We start from the raw sequence: 21,945 nt of genomic DNA on the forward strand, positions 1-21,945 counted from the left end.
TGAGAAAAAATGAAAGGGCTCATTTGAAAAGTTGACAAGTGGGCAAAGGAGGCTGGCATCATGGGTGAATCATAGATGAGTATCAGAGTAGGGATTGGCCGTGAAGCACCTTGGAAGTGAAAAGAAGCAGCTGAGAAATCCTGATACCCAACATTTCACAGCTGCCTCCCTGGCAAAGTCATGTTCTCTCTAAAGGTTGGGCCAGACAGAGGATAACAGACTACTTCTGCTACAAGCTGATCATTTAACTCAAGTGGGACAGGTCTGTAAATCCTGCGTTTAAGACCTGCTGATCACCCATGCCGGAAAAATAGTATGTGAATCTGTAATTCAAGACCGTATTAAAATGCATGCACACAAGGGGGCTGAATGAAGATTGAACAGACAGCAGTAATTCTGAGTGCCTGGCATTGCATCTTAATGTTCTTTTCATGGGTGCCTGCCTCAGGCTGCTGCTCTCTGGGTTTTTTGGTTTAAGTTCAACTAGAAGAGTTTGGCCATTTCTGAGAATGACGTTTGGGGAAAATAAATTGTTTTGCAGATAGTAAAAAGTTCATGTAGCCATTTAATTGAGACGCTCTCGTAGCTCTATGCTTTGGCCCAGGGATTTGAACTTTGGGGGCAGGGAGTGTGTGTGTGTGGACTGGGGGGCACAGATGCTCTGATGTCAGGGATGTGCCTTTCCTCACAAAAATATACCTCCATTTGGCCAAGTTCACACATGCTCAGTAGGGGTTGTTAGAGGCTGGTGCTATTATTACAATTCTACCTCCAGTGAGCACATGCCATTCTCACACAGCTCTTCCAGGGCAGCAAGTGCCGACCAACACTTCCCTTGCAGTTGTGCTTCCTGGTGACCAAAGGCCACTGTGGCGAATTAAGGGGGCTGAATTAAGGTTTCTTGGACAGCAGAGAAGCCAAGACCTGCCTGGGCCCTGGACACTAAACTACCTGTAGAAAGTGTTGCCCCAGAATAGGGCTGAGCAGGCTGCCAGGGCAGGGTAATGGGGCAATGCTTGCCTCCTGGCAGGTGAACAAGAGACTCCATTCACCAGTGCTAAAGCAACACTTGTTTACAAGCTGACACTTATGGCTATATGCAAATTATTTGAAAATATACACATTAACTCATGATGTAATTTTCATAAAATGTCACATGGAGCTGCACAAAGCCAGGCAGCTCTGTGCTGGCCCTATGCACTGACCTTGGGCACTTTTAACTACCAGCTTATATTGCCTCCCAAATTCATAACCCCTCCCTCCATCACTGCAACGATGACACTCAGACAAGAGCGGGACAAAATTTTTAGAACAAGTAATTTATTTGCTGGAAAATGTAATTTTAATCAGAAGAATGTTCAAGTGATCTTCTCTGAAACCCTTCCTGTCCCATGAGCAAAAGAAGGAAGAAAATCCCAGAAGTGAGGTGCTGGCTAGGTAAGTGGTATAGTGTGGAGGGTTTTGGTTTTGTGGAACATTGGTCCACCTTCTGTGGGAAGAGTGTGTGGAGCCACTACCTGAACCAATCTTCTTGGGGACAGGCCAGCTAGAGTGGTCAGGAGGGTGTTAAACTACCAGCAAAAGGGGAGGGTGAACAGAGAGAAGATATTAGCACTAAACTGACATGTTTAGAACAAAATTAATCAAGGAACCAAAGAACACAAAGAGAAGAAATTATTTAAGTCCCTATGTACCCATGGTAGGAGCCTGGGTAACAAACGAGAGGAACTGGAATCACTCATTTATGAGCATAAATTTGATCTGGTTGGTGTCACCTGGTTGGGATGATTCACATGACTGGCAATGTTAAAATCATGGTTGTAACCTAGTTAGGAAGGATACAGTGGGCAAGGGAAGAGCGGGAGAGGTATTCTGGCAAAAACCTGTTTCTGAGTCACTGACAGCTCAGAAGAAAATGATTTAGCCTGCTTATGAACCAATGTCCTAACAGATAAACCTCAAGCTGGGGTATTAGCTGGTGTCTGCTACAGACCATCAAATCACACTAGGGAACAGGATGACCCCTCCTTACATACCTAGCTATAATGTAATAACTTTAATTTGAGTGATATATGATGGAGGTCATGCTACCAGGACTAAAACATTCTTGGAATTTCTAATTTTGTTATAGATGACAATTTCCTAACTCAACAAGTGTTGCATCCAACCCAGGGCAATTCTATATTAGACCTCATCATGTCAGATAAAAAGGAATTACTCACAGAACTAAAACTTACTGGTAACTTAGGTACAAGTGATCACGACTTGATCACATTGATAATGAAGTCCAGACCAGAGGGGAGGGATAGCTCAGTGGTTTGAGCAGTGGCCTGCTAAACCCAGGGTTGTGAATTCAATCCTTGAGGGGGCCACTTAGGGATCTGGGGCAAAATAAGTACTTGGTCCTGCTAGTGAAGGCAGGGGTCTGGACTCAATGACCTTTCAAGGTCTCTTCCAGTTCTAGGAGATAGGATATTTTTAAAAGGGCCAGTTTCAAAAAGCTGAAAACAATTGTGAGCCAAATCAGCTGGGAGGAAGAATTTAAACAGAAAAGCATGAACGATAATTGGGAATTGCTTAAGAACACTTCACTAACTACCCAAAACCCACACGTGAGGAAGAAGGCTGTATTGGTTAAGTAATGGACCTGCTTCAGAAGGGAAGTATTTACCTGAGATATGTACCTTTCCTCAGCATAGCTCTGGCATTAGTTATACTCAGTATCAGTTTTGTGGAAAATACTTATCTGCAATAAGACGGCATCGTTGTCTTATGGGTTAAAAGATTTGCAACTTTTAGTTGCTAGTCTTAAAACTAACTAGCCAAATGGCTGTATCTCCACTAGGGTGACCAGACAGCAAGTGTGAAGGAGGTGGGGGGTAATAGGAGCCTATATAAGAAAAAAAACCCAAAATAGGGACTGTCCCTATAAAATCAGGACATCTGGTCACCCTAATCCCCACAGGTCTATACAGTGAGCATGACAGTTCCTAAGGACACTGGGCTGCTTTGTTATAGACGGGGGCAGTCAGCAGTTCTGGAGCATTAGCACACCCATTAGTGAGATGGGCTCTGCTAGTTAGTTGTTGGGCCACGTTGCTTTGGCTGGTTTCAGAGTGGTAGCCGTTGCTTTGGCTGCAATTGTTTGTGACGTTGCTGAAATGCATGGTCCCATTTTTCTCTTTTTTGTTCTGTTCTTGCACCTCTTCACTCTCATCACTTTCTTCTGTGTCACTTCTTGCATCGTTTTTTATCTGCAGGAGAGAGACATTTTAAATCAGAGGCAATAATACGCGGAAAGCTGCACAAGAAACAGCTGAGCCACTGGATGACGAGTCCAGCTGCCATTTCTGTCTGTGGGCTTTAGCAAACCCTTTCTCGTGTCCTCCCGGGCTGCCCTTTGGAGAGTCTCTCCTTGAAACGGGCTCCGACTGTCCCTCTGTCTCACTCGAGGGGCGACCCAGGGACACTCCCGGGCGAGGCCAGGAACGGCTGTACAGGCTTGAAGCAGCCTGAGGTCCTGGGTGGGGAGGATTTACCTTCCAAACACTCACAGCTGGGCTAGACTGGAGGAGGGGCTGAAGGCATGCTGGCCTGTGCTGGCCTGTGGTTTTGCTTGGGCTGCCCTGCTGTGACAGCTGGAGCCCCTGAGCACATTTCCTTTCTAGCTTCAGAGCAGGGTAACAAATCCCTGTTTAATGGGGCTGGAGGAAAGGAAAAAAGAGCTTTCTACAGCTGGCTGGGCTATGCAGAGCCTCAGTTCCACGGAGGGGGAAGGATTGTTTGTGTTGGTCTGTGGGTGGAAGAGGAGAGTGGCACAGTTTGGAGCAACGGGCTGAAATTCAGCAAACGAAAGGGTTTCCTAGCACTAGGAGCACATTGGTCCAAACCCCGAGGTCTTTCCATGGCAAGTCTATTGATTGCGGCAGATTTTGTGTGAATAAGGGCTTCAGGAGGCAGTGGATAGAGCATTGGACTGGGTACAGGAGACCTGGCTTCTGCCCATTCCACTCCAGGGTGACCACTTCTGTCCCATCCCCAGAAACCTGTCCCAGTCACAGATCTTCCCCACTCCTGCCTCCTTGTCCCAGTGCCTTTTCCTCATCTAGCCAGTACCAGTCTCATCCCAGTCTCCTTGTCCCGCAAGGCTTAATCTCCTTCCACCAATCCTAGGCTACTTGTCCAGCCATTCCCAATTCCCCTACAACCGCCCAGCTCATTGTTTCCTTCCCCAGCCAGTGCCAAGCAGTCTCCCCTTTGACTCCCAGTCTCCCTGCCCTGCCAGTTCCAGTCTCCCCTGGCTCCCAGTCTCCTCCTCAGGTTACAGTTCTAGGGTCTTTTCCCACCCAGTTCCAGTCTCTCCTTCACCCCAACTCCTAGTCACAATCTGCATCTCCCCCATCAGCCTCCAGACCCAGTCTCCCCATTCTCCTTTTCCCAGTCTGGCCAACCCCTCCACCCCAGGTCAGGCTATCACCTCTCCATTTGAACTGACAGCTTCCTCCTCCATATTGCCTGGGCCCAGCAGAGAGATCACTGAGACAGGCTCCCTGCTTTCAGTTAAAATGTAAGAACATAAGAACGGCCATACTGGGTCAGACGAATGGTCCTTCTAGCCCAGTATCCTGACTTCTGACAGTGGCCAGTGCCAGGTGCCCCAGAGGAGATGAACAGAACAGGGCAATTTATCGAATGATCCATCCCCTGTCCTCCAGTCCCAGCTTTGGACAGTCAGATGTTTAGGGACACCTAGAGCATGGGGTTGTGCCCCTGACCATCTTGGCTAATAGCCACTGATGGACCAACCTATCCTCCAGGAACTGATCCAATTCTTTTTTGAACTCTATTAATTTCAGTCAACTCTTTGCCAGAGGATGTTGTGAAGGCCAAGACTGTGAAGACCAAGACTATAACAGGGTTCAAAAAAGAAATAGATAAATTAATGGAGGATAGGTTCATCAATGGCTGTTATTCGGGATGGGCAAGGATGGTGTCCCTAGCATCTGTTTGCCAGAAGCTGGGAATGGGCAACAGAGGATGGATCACTTGATGATTACCTTTTCTGTTCATTCCCTCTGGGGCACCTGGCATTGGCCATTGTCAGACGACAGGATACTGGGCTAGATGGACCTTTGGTCTGACCCAGTATGGCCGTTCTTATGTTCTTATTGGGTGATCCCTGGTTGTTGTGTTATCTGAAAGGGTAAATAACACTTCCTTGTCAACTTTCTTCACACTATTCATGATTTTATCCCCTGTTAATTGGCTCTTTCTAAGATGAACAGTCCCAGTCTTTTAAATATATCTCTGTAGAAAAGCTGTTCCATAACCGTAATCATTTGTGTTGCCCTTCTCTTTACTTTTTCCGATTCTAATACATATATTTTTGAGCTGGGGCAACCTCAATTGCATGCAGTATTCAAGGTGTGGGCGTATTTATATAGTGGCATTATGATATTTTCTGTCTTATTTTCTATCCCTTTCCTAATGGTTCCTAATATTCTCTTAGCTTTTTTGACTGCTGCTGCACATTGAGCAAACTTTATCAGAGAACTATCCATGTTGTCGCCAAGATCTGTCTTGAGTGGTAACAGCAAATTTAGACCCCATTGTTTGGTATGTATAGTCAGGATTAGGTTTTCCAATGTGCATTACTTTACATTTATCAATATTGAATTTCATCTGATATTTTGTTGCCCAGCCACCAGTTTGATCAGATCCCTTTGTAACTCCTCATAGTCTGCTTTGGACTTAACTATGTTGAGTAATTTGTATCATCTGCAAACTTTGCCACCTCACTGTTTACCCCTTTTTCCAGGTCATTTATGAATATGCTGAAGAGCACTTGTTCCAGTACAGACCCCTGGAGGACACTACTATTTACCTCTCTCCATTCTGAAAACTGACCATTTATTCCTACCCTTTGTTTCCTATCTTTTAACCAGATTCTGATACATGAGAGGACTTTCCCTCTTATGCTTAAGAGCCTTTGGTGAGAGACCTTGTTAAAGGCTTTCTGAAAGTCCAAGCCAGCTCAAAAGCAGCCGGGAGAGGGCTCGCAGGGCAGGGGCCCAACATCAAGCTCTGGCAGGCCTTGGGAGATGGGAGGACCCTGCTGCAGGACTCATTGAAGAAAGCTACAGAGGCAGAAGGCAGGGCAGCCTTTTCCTTCCGCAGCACATGGCAGAGGACATGCGGGATGGGCAACCCCATATGCTGGGTGAGCATACTAGAGTCCACTCTGTCCTGTAGCCCAGAAGATCTCCAGTTTTGGAAACACCTGCCAGGACCAACCTCCAGCACAACAAGGGGACCTCCACCACCTGTGCCACAAGATATGGATTGTGGAACAGGGGTTCAGCAAGGAGCTCTAAACCCTCGGTGGCCACAATAGACTTGGCTTTGGAGACCAACTTCCAGATCCTGAGAAGGTCCTGGCAAAACACCGGCAACAGTGTGCCCTTGTTGCCAAGAAGGCTAATGACATATTGGGCTGCATTAGTAGGAGCAGATCGAGGGAAGTGATTATTCCCCTCTATTCAGCACTGGTGAGGCCATATCTGGAGTACTGCATCCAGTTTTGGGCCTACCACTACAGAAAAGATGTGGACAAATTGGAGAGAGTCCAGCGGAGGGCAACGAAAATGATTAGGAGACTGGGGCACATGACTTATGAGGAGAGGCTGAGGGAACTGGGCTTGTTTAGTCTGCAGAAGAGAAGAGTGAGGGGGGATTTGATAGCAGCCTTCAACTACCTGAAAGGGGGTTCCAAAGGGAATGGAGATAGGCTGTTCTCAGTGGTGGCAGATGACAGAACAAGGAGCAATGGTCTCAAGTTGCAGTGGGGGAGGTCTAGGTTGGATACTAGGAAAAACTATTTCATTAGGAGGGTGGTGAAGTACTGGAATGGGTTCCCTAGGGAGGTGGTGGAATCGCCATCCTTAGAGGTTAAGGTCAGGCTTGACAAAGCCCTGGCTGGGATGATTTAGCTGGGGTTGGTCCTGCTTTGAGCAGGGGGTTGGACTAGATGATCTCCTGAGGTCTCTTCCAACCCTAATCTTCTATGATTCTATGAACTCAGAGAGGTCTTGAGGGAGAGCTCTCAGATGGAGATAAAAGAGCTGCCGGTCATATCACAGCCTTCGGAGGTAGCGGAGGAAGTCATGCTCTAACTGGCTCAGGAAGAGGAGGTTGCCAGGGCCAGGACCAAGGGGCTCCTCCGAAGTGGGGCCGGGGTCAAGTGCAGAAGGAGAATGGGGGGGGGGACGACATCAAAATAAGCTTGGCACCAAGACTGGGATCTGTGGGAAGATGGTCGTCCCTGCCTGGGTCAGCTGGTGTCAGACCCAGGTTCCAGATCTCCCCAAGTTTTCTGGAAGGCTCCCAGTCACAAAGTCCACCCCACTGGCAACCAAGGAAGAAATCTCAAGCTCGGCACCAACTGGGGGGGACTGATGTTGATAACAAGGGAACCCACTAGCAACTTCCTCCACAATGGGCTCCTTTAAAGCGGGGAACAGCAGCAATAACATTCCCCCCCAAAACCTCCTCCTCAGCCAGTTCCACCCAGTGAACTTTCCTGGGGACACTAACTGGGGTGTAGCAGAAACAGCAGCATCCCCCTGAGAATGGTGAAGGGGAGGCCTCCTCCAAATCTGAAAGCATCAGCTGCCCCCCAGCCTGGTGCTTTCCCTTAACTCTGCGCCTGTCCCCCCTCTCCCTGCCCCCCCCAGACCATCTCCCAAGCAACAATATCAAGTCAGCAAGCAAGATGGCATTTGCCAGCGGGGCCAGTGGCAGCACCTCTGGCTCTCTATCTTCCCTCCCAAGGGGGCACTCTCCATCTCCTGCCATTGCCACCTCCCACTTCAAGCCTGTGCACACTGGCCATAATGCTTGTCTGGGTGCAATGGGGAGGCCATCCCAGGCACCTGAGTGGGCTGAGAGGGAGGCTCTGGGGAAGGGCTGGCCCAGATATCATGGTTACAGTGGCTCTACTGGTGCCCTTCTGCACCTCGGGCGGGGGAGGGGAAAGGGAAGGGATTGAGAAGCAGGGAAGGGGGAAACCTGTCCCTCCCCCGAGGGAAAAGGGCTCCCTGGGCAGGGGCTGAGGAAGCTGAACAGGGAAGGGAAGGGGAGCACAAGGGAGCCGTCTTCCCAACAAAAGGGAAGGGAAGGGCAGGAGGAGAAAAAGGGGAATATGGGTGGGACAAACAGACCAAACAAACACAAGAGGGGAAGGGAGAACACCAACCAAGCCAAAGCAAACCTACAAACGGGAAGGGGCAACACTGCTGAGGACAGGCCTCCTCCCACGCTGGAGCTAGGGAACAAGACAAGAAAGCTGCTGCTGCTACTGCTGGCAGAATGGAACCAGGCGGGGGGTGAGCGACACCCACAGCAACACCACCCCTCCCCCGGAAAAGCAGCAGGAGCAGAGCAGCCAGGCACCCTCCTCCAGCTCCAGCACCAGCAGCAGCAGTGGTGGCCAGCTGGAAGCTGGGCCCAGTGCACAGGATGGACAGTGCTCACTTAGTGAGCAGCTATTTGATATCTTGTTTTCTCCTCACTGTTCAATGTGTAGCCCCAGGCTTTAATTACTGCACCCTCTGCAAACCATGCTTCGAAGACAGAATTATTCATTTCCTCTGGGATTTTCCATAGCACTCATCACTAAAATATCTGAGTGCTTCACCAACATTCACAGCTCCCCTGTGCGATGAAGGGAATATGACCCCCAGTTTACAGATGGGAACTTGAGGCACACAGAGATTAAGGTAAAAAATATCCACTAATTTTGGGTGCCTGATTTTCCAGAGTTATATAGCATTATATAGCACTTTATCTGTGCCATGGACATCAGCTGCATCTGTGAGTGCTCATGTCTGTAAGTCAGACCCCAGAGTCTCAAGCTAGACACCTGAAAAATAGGGAACATACAATTAGTGACCACCTGTGAAAAGCGGGGCTCCCACAGACAAAAGTTTTCTTCTCTACACAGACTTGATTCATGCCTTGAGCAACATCCATTCTATACACTGAATGCAGCTGGGGATCTTATGGAAAAAGTAGTACATGATCCCATAACTACGGACTATACCATATCATAATGCATACAATAAGGGGACTGAATTAAGGTTGTACAGGCAATGGCTATACCGTGCCATTGATGAATTTGTAGAGCATGTGAATGATTAGGCTGGCCCAGAAGATGTGCAGCAGCTGCAAAACCATCAGGAGAGCATTCATGAAATAGTATCCGAAGAAGGGCTGGAAGGACACCATGGAACTATAGAATGAAGTATACAGCACCCTGCAATATAGCAAGAGACAAACTCAGTCAAGAACAGGTATGAGATCTAAGCAGCAATAGCAAGAGGCCAACCTCAGAGTGTTCAGTTCCAGGTCTGGGTGGAAGTTCAGGTCAGTTCTGTTGTGCCAGTTGTGGCCTGTACACTGGATGAATGTCTTAAATTGTCCAAAGCAAATGAAAGGTAACAAACAATTAGGTCACCCTGACATATGAAACTATTTATAAAATAAGCAAAATTTGAAGATACAAAGTCTGATATAAATTGATGCATTTCATAGATTTTACTGCCAAAAGGGACCATTATGATCATCTAGTGCATAGGAAGGCCATAGAACCTCACTCAGTAAATCCTGTATCACATCCATAACTGAAGTGTGCACCTCAGAGAGCCCTCCAATCTTGAGTTAAAGACTTTCAGTAATGAAAAATCTATCAACTCTCTAGGCAACTTGTTCCAATGGCTAATTATCATCACTTAAATATTGGCACCTTATTTCCAGTTTGAATTTGTCTACCTTCAACTTCTAGCCACTGGATATCATTACACCTTGATCTGTGAGATTTAAGAGCCCTCTGCTATCAGAATTCTTTTCCCCATGTAGGCAATTGTAGACTGTGCTCAAGTCACCTCTTAATTTCGTCCTTGATAAGATAAATAGATTGAGCTTCTTAAATCTCTTACTGTAAGGCAGATTTTCCAGACCTTGAATCGTTCCTGTGACTCTTTTCTGAACTCTTTCAAATTCAACATCTTTTTGAAGTGAGGACACCAGAACTGGATAGAATATTCCAGGAATGGTCCCATCAATATTGTATGCAGAAGCAATACCACCTCCCTACTACCTGATATTCCTATTCATACATTCAAACAGCACATTAGCCCTCTTACTCACAGCATCACACTGTGAGTTTAAGCCAAAAGAAATAATTAGGAGTTTTCAAGGCTCTTAGCAAGGTTAGGAAATTGCTATAGCAACAAACCCAGATGGTGTGAAAATTACAGGAAGTGTCCAGAGACACTGGATGTGTGTTTTACTTGTTTAATTTTAATGGGACAAGATTGCTAACCCTTCATGAACATTGATTTTCTGGTGGTCACTTAGGGCTAGTTCCCCAACAGGACATAGGTGCTGAAACACCTTATTGTTAGGTACTCTGTGGCCCAGTGGAACCATCAGCCCCAAGCTGGGCACCCAGGCTCCCTATACAAGGTACGAGGAAAGTTAGGCACCTAAGAAAGGGGGACACAGAAGTCAGCAAGCTGAGTGGGGATCTACCTAAATTAGCCAGGAGGAAATCCCAGAGAGGGGTGTGACCTAAATCCCACCCGTAAAGGTAGTTAGGTGCCTAACTCTAGGCTGGAGGGAGGTGCTTTGCTTGAGGCCCACAACCATGAACCTTCTCCTGGAATTAGGTGCCTAAACCAGGTCAGTTCTCTCTCTCCAAAAGCCACAAAAAGAGAGAGACTGTTACCCCTAACCCCCTTATAGCCAAAAGCCCAGTGATTAGGGCACTCATCTGGGATATGGGAGATCTGTTTTCAAACATCTGCTCTGCCTTATTTGGAGCAGGGACTGTAATTTGGGTCTCCCATCTCCTGAACACCAGGCTATTGGGGTTTCAGGTGTGGTTCTGTATCAATTTCTCCTGTTGAAGTTGTTCCACTTTGAATAAATAAATAAATAAATAAATAAATAGAGCAGGGACTAGATCTTGGGGCTCCAACATGTCAGTAATAATGGAGAAAAGTCAGAACCGTTCAATAAATATTCCTGCTCTGTATTTGGGGGGGAAATGGTGTAGTCGTGTCATATGATGATAGTGAAAACTTTCAATTTCAGCAGTAACACAGAAGGATATTAAACAGCAGCTACTAAACTTAGACATTTTTTAATTGGATAACTTATATGCAAGAGTTTTATAAGAGCTGGCCGAGGAGCTTATTGGACCATTAATGTTGATTTTCAGTAAGTTTTGGAACACTGGAGAAGTTCCAGAGCCTGGAAGAAACCTAATGTTGTGCCAAAATTTAACGAGAGTAAATGGGATGACCTGGGTAATTATAAGCCTATCAGTCAGACATCAATCCTGGGCAAGATGATGGAGAGGCTTATATAGGACTCAATAGAAAATTAAAGGAATGTAATACAACTAATGTCAATTAACATTGGTTTGTGGAGAATAGATACTGTCAGACTAACTTGATATAATTTTTTATGAGATTACAAGTTTGGTTGATAGTGTTGATGTAAGGTATTTGAGTTGGCATCATATGATATTTGATTAAGAAACTAGAATGATACAAAATTAACATAGCACACATTAAATGGACTACAAACTGGCTCACTGACATAGCTAAAAGTGTAACTGTAAGCGAGGAATCATCATCAACTGGGTTATTTCTAGTGGGGTCATGCAGTGATTGGTTTTTGGCCCTGTGCTATTTAACACTTTCCTCAATAGCCTGTAATAAAACATAAAATCATCACTGATAAAGTTTGTGGATGACACAAAAACTGGGGGAAGTGGTAAATAATGAAGAGACCAGATCACTGATTCAGTGTGATCAGGATCACTTGGGAAGCTGGACACAAACAAACAATATGCATTTTAATACAGCCAAATGTAAGTTATACAGCTGGGAACAAAACTGTTGGCCACAGTTACCGGGTGGGGGAATTCCATCCTAGGAAGCAGTGACTCTGAAAAGGATTTTGGAGTCATGGTTAAGGCTGAGAAAAATCACAGATTTTTTTGTTTAAATTCACGCCAGTGTCCTGAGTGGATGCTGGATTTTCATGGGATATGCACAGCCATTGAGTCCCTGCTGTATTGCTGCATTTTTTCCCCAATAGCGGGAAGGCAGAGTGGGCTTCCCCCTTCCCACCTCCATGCTGAGGCTGTGCCTGTCATGGGGGTTAGCAGGCTGGTTCCGTTGCGGACAGGGGTGGGGAGGTGGCAGGCCGATCCTGTCCTGGGGAGTAGCGGTGTGGGTCACTACATGGTGCTGGCCGGCTGGCTCAGCTCGGCTTGGGGCGGGACTTGACCCATGTTCAGCTCCGGCCCAGCCAGCTGCTGCTTCCTGTCCAGTCAGAGCTGCAAACAGGGGATTTTGCATGGGAGTTGGGAAGGGGGGGGGGAAATGTGTGGTGTCGGTGTTTGGTTTTTTTTGTTTTCTTTTTCTTTTTCCTTGACAGGACTTTAGGTGGGAAGACTATGACAGACACCGAGGCAGAAATGGTAGTGACCCAAGCAATGGAAGAGACAATGAAGAGGACCAGAAGTGGAAGCTGCAGGATGTACATGATCCTGGAGCAGGTACCTGAAAAAAGAGCTTTGTTTGTATGAAGTGCTGCCTGATAGAGCTGATGGAACAGAATATCTGAAGTTTGGAGATGCAGGTGGTAACTATGGTTGAGTTTCGTAGGGGATTCAGGCAGATGATGAGGGATGGCAAGACGAGGCTGAAGGGAAATGTCAAGACTTGCAGATGCAGGCTGGACTGGAGAACTGTGACGGGAGACGGCTGGGTGAGGAAAGGGGCCAATGGAAGCCCGTCACTACAAGAACCAGGCAGAGGAAAAGACTGGCTAGTGAAGGAGAAACAAAGCTCAGGAGCAGGTTTGCTGAGTTGGAGTATGAAGAAGGGGCACAGCAGCCACTAACAGAAGGTGTGAGGGCCAGGAGGAAGAGAAGAGCAGCTAGCCCTACAAGAAGAGGGGAAGAGTCAATGGAGATAGCCAGAGTTTGGAGCCCCAGTAGGACAGAGGATGACTCACAGAAGATTGCAAATGAGAACAAGAGACAAGAGGACTTGCAGCCTGAAAGAACAGGAGGAAGGCTGGAGAATCGCACCATCACCAGGAAGAGGCAGGTCTATGTGACTGGGGACTCCCTACTAAGAAAAACTGGCAGGCGTGTCACCAGAACTGATCCAGAGAATAGAGGGGTGAGCTATCTGCCAGGAGCGAAGATACAGGATGTGGACCTGAGACGGAAGAGGGTCCTAATGGGAGCAGGAAAGAATTCACTGATTGTCCTTCACATGGGAACAAATGACACAGCTAGATTCTCACTGGAACACATCCAGGAAGACTATGCCAGGCTGGGGAAGATGCTTAAGGAAATGGAGGCTCAGGTGATCTTCAGTGGGATTCTACCTGTCCCTGGAGGAGGAGAATGAAGGCAAAACAAGATTATGGTAATCAATAGATGGCTCAGGCATAAGGAGGGCTTTGGGATGTTTGACCACTGGAAGGCATTCATGGACAAACGACTGTTCTCATGGGATGGACTTCACCTGAATAGGGAGGGAAATAGACTTCTGGGATGGAGGTTGGCACAACTGATTAAAAGAGCTTTAAACTAGGAACTTGGAGGAGATGCTCATGTAATCTCCACGTCTGATTTTAACATTGAGAGGGAGGAAGATCAAGTAAGAGAGGATACGGCAATGGAGAAAGGAACAGCAATGGGTAGGAGAATGGACATCAAGAGAAAAGGTTGTGCTGATACCAATGACACTAACAGTAAGGTAGGTGATACTGTCTGAAGAATGACTGTACCCAAATGGGTGAGGAATGTGAGCGAAGTCAAGCAGCAACAACTAAGATGTCTGTACCCCAGTGCAAGGAGCTTGGGTAACAAAATAGAGGAATTAGAAGTACTGGTGCAGGAAGTGAAACCAGATATTAGAGGGATAATAGAAACACGGAGGAATAGTAGTCATGGCTGTAGCACAGGTACTGAAGGGTATGTGCTGTTCAGAAAAAAACAGAATAAAGGTAAAGATGGTGGAGAAGCTCTGTATATTAATGAGGAGATAGACTGTAAAAAAAAATAGAAATGATGGAATGGATAAAACAGTCTGTTTGGGCCAAAATCACTTTGGGGAAGAAAGCTACTAGAGGTTCCCCTGGGCTATGCTTGGGGTGTGCTACAGACCCCCAGGATCTGATGTGGATCTGGATAGAGACCTCTTTAATGTTTTTAATGAAATAAATACTACTGGGAATTGTGTGATTATAGGAGACTTTAATTTCCCCAAATATAGATTGGAGGACAAGTGCTATTAATAATGGTAGGACCCAGATATCTCTGGATGTGATAACTGACAGATTTCTTCACCAAATAGTCACTGAATCAACAAGAAGAGATGCCATTTTAGATTTGGTATTGGTGAGTAGTAAGGACCTCACAGAAGAACTGGGGGCAGCCTTGGTTAAAGTGATCATGAGCTAATTCAGTTTAAACTAAATAGAAGGATAAACAAAAATAGATCTGCAACTAGGGGCCTTGATTTTAATAAATGAAAGGAATTCTTATGGAATTGGACTGGACAGAAGAACTCAAGGATCTGAAGGTGGAGGAGGCTTGGAATTACTTTAAGTCAAAGTTGCAGAAGCCTGCATCCCAAGCAAGCAGAAAAAATTCATAGGGAAGGGTTGCAGACCAAGCTGGATGAAGAAGCATTTTAAACAGGTGATTAAGAGAAAGCAGAAAGCCTACCAGGAATGGAAGATGGGATGAAGATGGGGGAGGAGGGATAGCTCAGTGGTTTGAGCGTTGGCCTGCTAAACCCAGGGTTGGGAGTTCAATCCTTGAGGGGGCCATTTGGGGATTTAGTTTGGGATTGATCCTGCTTTGAGCAGGGGGTTGGACTAGATGATCTCCTGAGGTCCCTTCCAACCCTAATAATCTACGATTCTATGATCAGCAAGGAAAGATACCACTTAGAAGTCAGAAAGCGTAGGGAAAAAGTGATAACTGCCATAAGCCAAGCAGAGTTGGACCTTGCAAAGGAGATTAAAACCAACAGTAAAATGTTCTATACTCATATAAACAAAATGAAAACAAGGAAAGAAGAAGTGGGACTGCTAATCACTGAGGATGAGATAGAGATTAAAGATAATCTAGGCATGGCCCAACACCTAAACAAAGGGAGGTTAATAGTGGAGTTCCTCGGGGATCGGCCTTGGAACCGATCTTATTTAACATGTTCATTAATGTCCTCGGCACAAAAAGTGGGAATGTGCGAATAAAATTAGCAGATGACACAAAGTTGGGGGGTATTGTCAATGCGGAGGAGGACCAGAATATCATACAAGAAGATCTGAATGATCTTGTAAACTGGAGTAATAGAAATGTGATGAAATGTAATAGCGTGAAATGCAAGGTCATGCACTTAGGGACTAAAAGCAAGGGGGTTTGCTATAAGCTGGGGATGTATCAGTTGGAAGTGACAGAGGAGGAGAAAGACCTGGGTCTATTGGCTGATCACAGGATGACTCTGAGCCCCCAATGTGAAGTGGCCGTGAAAAAGGCTAATGAAGTCCTAGGATGCATCAGGCAAAGTATTTCCAGTAGAGACAGGGAAGTGTTAGTACCATTATACAAGGCACTGGTGAGACCTCATCTGGAATACGGTGTGCAATTCTGGTCTCCCATGTTTAAGGAAGATGAATTTGAACTGGAACAGGTGCAGAGAAGGGATACTAGGATGATCAGAAGAATGGAAAACCTACCTTATCAGAGGAGACTCAAAGAGCTTGGCTTGTTTAGCCTAACCAAAGGAAAGGAAAGGAAAGGGAAGGGAAGGGGGCGAGCAGGCAGGGATAGCTCAGTGGTTTGAGCATTGGCCTGCTAAACCCAGGGTTAGGAGTTCAATCCTTGAGGGGGCTGTTTAGGGAACTGGGGTAAAAATCTGTCTGGGGATTCATAGATTCTAGGACAGGAAGGGACCTCAAGAGGTCATTGAGTCCAGTCCCCTGCCCATATGGCAGGACCAAATACTGTTTAGACCATCCCTGATAGACATTTATCTAACCTACTCTTAAATATCTCCAGAGATGGAGATTCCACAACCTCCCTAGGCAATTTATTCCAGTGTTTAACCATCCTGACAGTTAGGAACTTTTTCCTAATGTCCAACCTAGACCTCCCTTGCTGCAGTTTAAGCCCATTGCTTCTTGTTCTATCCTTAGAGGCTAAGGTGAACAAGTTTTCTCCCTCTTCCAGGATTGGTCCTGCTTTGAGCAGGGGGTTGGACTAGATGACCTCCTGAGGTCCCTTCCAACCCTGATATTCTATGTGTTTATTTATCAAAGGGAAAATAAATCAATCATTTTTAAAATTATCCCAGATTCAACAGGGTCAGGACCCAGTGGGATCAACCTTGCCCCCCAAGGAGCTTTGAACTACTCGATGGGAGCTGGGCAAGCCAGGCAAGTCCCTGGTGACTCTGGAATGCTCCATGGGAGGCGCATTTGAAGAAAACCCGAAGAAACCTGCAGTAAAGCCGAGGCTCACCTGCATGGGAAAACGATGAGCCGAGTAACAAGGAAAACGGACGAGAAAGTTAAGAAGAGAAGGTGGCTTGCACGTCTCCAGTTCAAGTAATGAAGCAACTTGGTTAGCTGGGGAGAGAAGAAACAAGCCATTATTGTCAGCCAGTGTGTGATAGCACCGTGAACACCCACACAGCGCAGTGAGGCACAGTGCGACATTCAGCCCTCAATCTCAGAGGCCAAAGAAGGGTCATAGGAATTTAACTCCCCTTTCAGACCTGCAGGCAGCACATCCTGGACAAGGTGGAGACCCTAAGTAAGTGCAGGAAATTACATTTCCTGAGAGAGGTGGAACTCTTTACATACTATGCCCTGAATTTTATTTAATAAAGTACTTTCAGGTGTTTTCCAGAGAGTTTTTCCTGCTCCAGGGACAATGTTTATCTAGGTCTTTTCAGCAGCGAGAAACTGACTTTCACCTGTCTGACCTGCTTGTGTCTTCATTTACCCCAGGGCAAAATGAGTGTACAATGCTCTGAGATCAGAATGGCAGCATTTTGCCCTCACTTTGCACAGGTATCACTGGTGACACAAGGTGCCAGGCACAGAGAATCAGACCCAATAATAGTAATTCCTTCTAAAGCTGCTACTTGTCTAGAAAAAGCACCAAATCATGAATCACCAAACGAGCTGGAGAAGTAGTAATATGTATCCATAAATTCTTTTATTTGATAATTAACACAGACTTTACACGTCTATAAGCTATAAGGCAGGTGACAGCCTGGTCATTTTAATTCTAATGCTTATAAGAGAACATGCCCAGGTTTGTAAACTGTGTAAGTGTCTAAACTACAGTGAGTCTGCTGTATAATGTTTGCTTGGGATTGGACTACATGTTCACCCAGCTAACTAGAAACAAGTTTCAAACTCTTGGTGATTGCTAGGTATTCTGAGACTTTGAACTGCATCCATGCAGTGTGCGTACACCCACTCTTTGCGGAGAGGGACTCAAGCCAGCATGCAGAGTAAAACAGAAGGAAACATTCCTAAGGCTGCACATAACCAAATTTCCCACTGGCCACTGATTTTGGGCATCCAGCTTGTGACACCTGAGTCTGATTTTCAGAGGTAATGAATGCCCACAGCCCCACGTGAAGTCAATGGGAGCTGCAGGGGCTCAGCAACTCTGAAATTGAGGGGTTTAAAGTTAGGCACCCAAAAACTGGGGCATGCATAGTCAGTGGTGACTTTGGAAAATTGGGGCCCAAGTATCTATATAATCTAATCAAATGTCACCAGAAGCTGTCACTCTTAAAAAGATAGTGACAGTAATTTGGAAGTTCTAGTAGAGATTCCATAGTGAAGATTGTGCTGAAATTTACACTCAAAGCAGGACTAAAATCCCTCTATTTCACAATTTAATAAATAAAATAAATATAAATAAATAAAAAATAAATAAATACAATTTCTAAATTTGACATAATTGCTCATCGGAGGACAGTTGAATCGTCTAGGTTATTTCTTTGGTGAAATACTCTGACTTTTCCAGAATGAAAGTTGAGTTAGTTGGAAGTGGAGTCACTTGTGTTGCTAAGCACGTGTATAAGAGAGAGCAGGATCAGAACCTAACATTGTCCGACACAAGAGACTGAACTATTTCACCCAACACAAAATGCTGCTTAAAGTTCTTTTTAAAACTTTTCTTAGCATTTCTTTTTAGAGATAACAAAATAAAATGCAGGGGACTGGACTAGATGACCTCTTGAGGTCCCTTCCAGTCCTCCAATTCTATGAAAATAAACCAAGAAAATGGAGACAGCATAGAAGGGATATTGCAATGTATCCATTACAGTGCAACAGGAGTATACGTTCTAAGAAAGGAAGCCAAAGTGCCATTGCCAGGGCCGGCTCCAGGCACCAACCTAGCAAGCAGGTGCCTGGGGCGGCCAATGAAGAGGGGGGCTGCACGTCCAGCCGTTCGGTGGCGGGGCTGTCACTCCCTCTCGGAGTGAAGGACCTGCCGCCGAATTGCCGCCGTAGAATGAAGCGGCGCTAGAGCTGCTGCCGCTTGCGATGCGGCTTTTTCCCCCCCCCCCTGCTTGGGGCGGCAAAAACGCTAGAACTGGCCCTGGCCACAGCTATTTTATAACCAGTGAATAACCTACCTCTAGGAGAGCAGTAGAAGAAACATGGAGCAACATCACCAAAGACCCAATCCGGAGGTAATTGGCACAGTACGAGTAACTGATCAGGATGATGGTAGTTGCGTGGTGCACCATTTGTTCCTTAAAGTCCTGGAATAAGAAGACAGATTGAGTTCCAGTTTTGTGACAAACTGCAGGTACCGGCACAAGGGCTACCACTGCCTTTCCAGTGTTTAGAAACTGTCTCTAGATAATCTAAATTCTCTAGATGTACTGGGATCTCACCTGGCTTCCCAGAACAGGACATGAGTTAGATGCAGAAAAATGACTGAGAATATGGGCATGGCTACACTTGCAGCTGTAGAGTGCTTTGAGTTAAACCAGCCCTTGGAGACTGCACAGGGAAAGCACTGTCAGCTGCAAGCGCACTGGCATGGCCACATTTGCAGCACTTGCAGCGGCATTGGGAGCGGTGAATTATGGGAAGCTATCCCACAGATCACCTCTTCCCATTATAGCACTGTGGCTTGTGGGAAGGGGGCACAGGAGGTGCGGGGCATTCTGGGTCCTGTTCCAATGCCCCGTGATGCATCGCTTTGCATCCCAGTAAAACCTGTGCTTCCGTCCACATTTGGCACCATCTTTCAATGTTTTTTGTATTGCGTGCTCGGTCTTCCCTTTCTGTTTGCGGGAATGGATCCCGAACTGCTGAGGAATATGCTGATGGGTCTCGCCAGCATGTCATGAATTGCAGTCGAGTTACTCCTTAAGCTACAAACTGACAGTGAGGAGTCCGATGATGTCAACTCACATAACACATACAACACGAGATTGCTTGTGGCATTCATGGATATGCTCACCACAGTGGAACGCCACTTTTGGGCTTGGGAAACAAGCACTGAGTGGTGGGATCACATCATCATGCAAGTCTGGGATGATGAGCAGCGGCTGCAGAATTTTCGCATGAGAAAAGCCACTTTCATGGGACTGTGTGGTGAGCTCGCCCCCACCCTGCGGCACAAGGACATGTGATTGAGAGCTGCCCTCACGGTGGAGAAGCCGGTGGCTATTGCAATCTGAAATCTGGCAACTCCAGACAGCTACCAATCGGTCACTAACCAGTTTGGAATGGGAAAGTCGACCGTTGGAATCGTTTTGGTACAAGTGTGCAGGGCCATTAATCGCATCCTGCTCAGAAGAACCGTGACTCTGGGCAACGTGTGTGACATTGTGGCTGGCTTTGCACAAATGGATTTCCCTAACTGCGGAGGGGCGATAGATGGGACGCATATTCCAATTCTGGCACCAGCCCATCTAGCCTTTGAGTACGTTAATCGGAAGGGCTATTTCTCTATGGTTCTCCAGGCGCTTGTGGATCACCATGGGCATTTCATGGACATTAACGCAGGCTGGTCCAGAAAGATGCATGACGCACGCATCTTTCGGAACACAGGCCTGTTCAGGAAGCTTCAAGGCGGGACTTTCTTCCCAAACCAGAAGATCACCGTAGGGGAAGTCAAAATGCCCATTGTCATCCTTGGAGACCCCGCTTACCCTTTAATGCTGTGGCTCATGAAACCCTACACAGGGAGCCTTGACAGCTGCAAGGAGCGGTTCAACAACAGGCTGAGTCGGTGCAGAATGACTGTGGAGTGTGCATTTAAAGGGCCGCTGGCGCTGTCTGTATGGGAAGCTGGACCTGGCCGATGACAACATCCCCACGGTTATAGCGGCGTGCTGTACCCTCCATAACATTTGTGAAGGGAAGGGTGAAAGCTTCACTCAGGCATGGAACTTGGAGGTTCAACACTTGGAGGCTGAATTTGAACAGCCAGAGAGCAGGGCTAAGGGGCTCAGCCACTCTGTACTTTAGTGCCAGCGATCCGCATTCTGCTGGCGGAGCCTCCTTTCACTCTCCTGCCACTCCTGCACTTTTTGATTTTCATTCATTGATTTGTATGTGTTATGCAAGTCGACACTGTCGGACTCCTCACTGTCAGTTTGTAGCTTAAGGAGTAACTTGACTGCAATTCGTGACATGCTGGAAAGACCCATCAGCATATTCCTCAGCAGTTTGGGATCCATTCCTGCAGACAGAAAGGGAAGACAGAGCACGCAGTACAAAAAACGTTGAAAGATGGCGCCAAATGTGGACGGAAGCACAGGGATTGCTGGGATGCGAAGCGATGTATCACGGGGCATTGGAACAGGGCCCAGAATGCCCTGTGCCTCCTGTGCCCCCTTCCCATAAGTCACAGTGCCAGAATGGGAAGAGATGCTCTGTAATAATAATGCACCACTCCCAATGCCGCTGCAAGTGCTGCAAATGTGGCCACGCCACTGTGCTTGCAGCTGACCATGTGAACACACGGCAGCGCTTTCCCTGCTGCGGTCTCCGAGGGCTGGTTTAACTCACAGCGCTCTACATCTGCAAATGTAGCCATGCCCTTAGGTGAAACCAGTGCAATTTTCCTGTGTAGACAAACCCTTAATTCATTTTAAATCAGGCTTATTTTGATTTAACTTAAATGGATTAGTCCTGGTCTAAACACAAAATTGTGTCAGTTCACCTAAAGGTGTGATTTTAAACCAATGTAGTTAACCTGGGGCCACTTTACTTGTGAACACTCTTAAAGCTATTTAAACCTGATTTATATCAATTTAGCTTGTGCCTGTAAATTACAGGTGCAATGTAAACCCATATATGCCAGGTTTAAAGTGATATAAGTGGATGCAGAGGGGTAAGTACTGGTCTAACTAAATTGTTTTGAAACCAAATTTAAATTAAACTGGTGCAACTTCTGAATGTAGACCAACCTTTAGGAACAGGTTTAAGTGAAACTGAAATAAGAGTGTCTACACAGGGGTTTGCACTGGCTTAACTAAATTGGTACAAATCTATGTGTAGACACATCCCTCTAGCTGAAGTGCCCTGTGGAGTGTGGCTGTCTTGAAGGGCCATGAATTGATACGCTCTCAAATAAATTTGTTAGTCTTTAAGGTGCCACAAGTACTCCTCATTCTTTTTGCTGATACAGACTAACACGGCTACCACTCTGAAACCTGTCTCTTTGAGTTAGCTCAGTCCCACAGAATTATATATCTTTACATTAAATTAAAAACTTTTCTCTGCTGAAATGGATAGATTTGCCCTCCTGTCAACACTGAGTGGGGAAAATTAACCCTCTAAGGAAAGGGATAA

At 46.3% G+C, this 21,945-nt stretch overlaps 1 protein-coding gene across 1 annotated transcript in view; it reads right to left on the reverse strand.

The window, feature by feature from the left end:
- Nucleotides 1-2,990: 2,990 nt before the first annotated feature.
- The window catches only part of LOC135894250 (ceramide synthase 4-like), a 49,662-nt gene continuing 30,707 nt past the window's right edge, over nucleotides 2,991-21,945 (reverse strand). Inside the window, exons 7-10 of the mRNA XM_065422315.1 lie at nucleotides 18,765-18,893; nucleotides 16,622-16,728; nucleotides 9,160-9,313; nucleotides 2,991-3,254 (exon numbers count right to left, since the gene is read on the reverse strand). Of these exons, the coding sequence (XP_065278387.1) occupies nucleotides 2,991-3,254; nucleotides 9,160-9,313; nucleotides 16,622-16,728; nucleotides 18,765-18,893 (654 nt within the window). The remainder of the gene's footprint in view (nucleotides 3,255-9,159; nucleotides 9,314-16,621; nucleotides 16,729-18,764; nucleotides 18,894-21,945) is intronic.

The sequence above is a fragment of the Emys orbicularis genome, chromosome 24 (assembly GCF_028017835.1).
Source record: "Emys orbicularis isolate rEmyOrb1 chromosome 24, rEmyOrb1.hap1, whole genome shotgun sequence".
Taxonomy (NCBI): Eukaryota; Metazoa; Chordata; order Testudines; family Emydidae; genus Emys; species Emys orbicularis.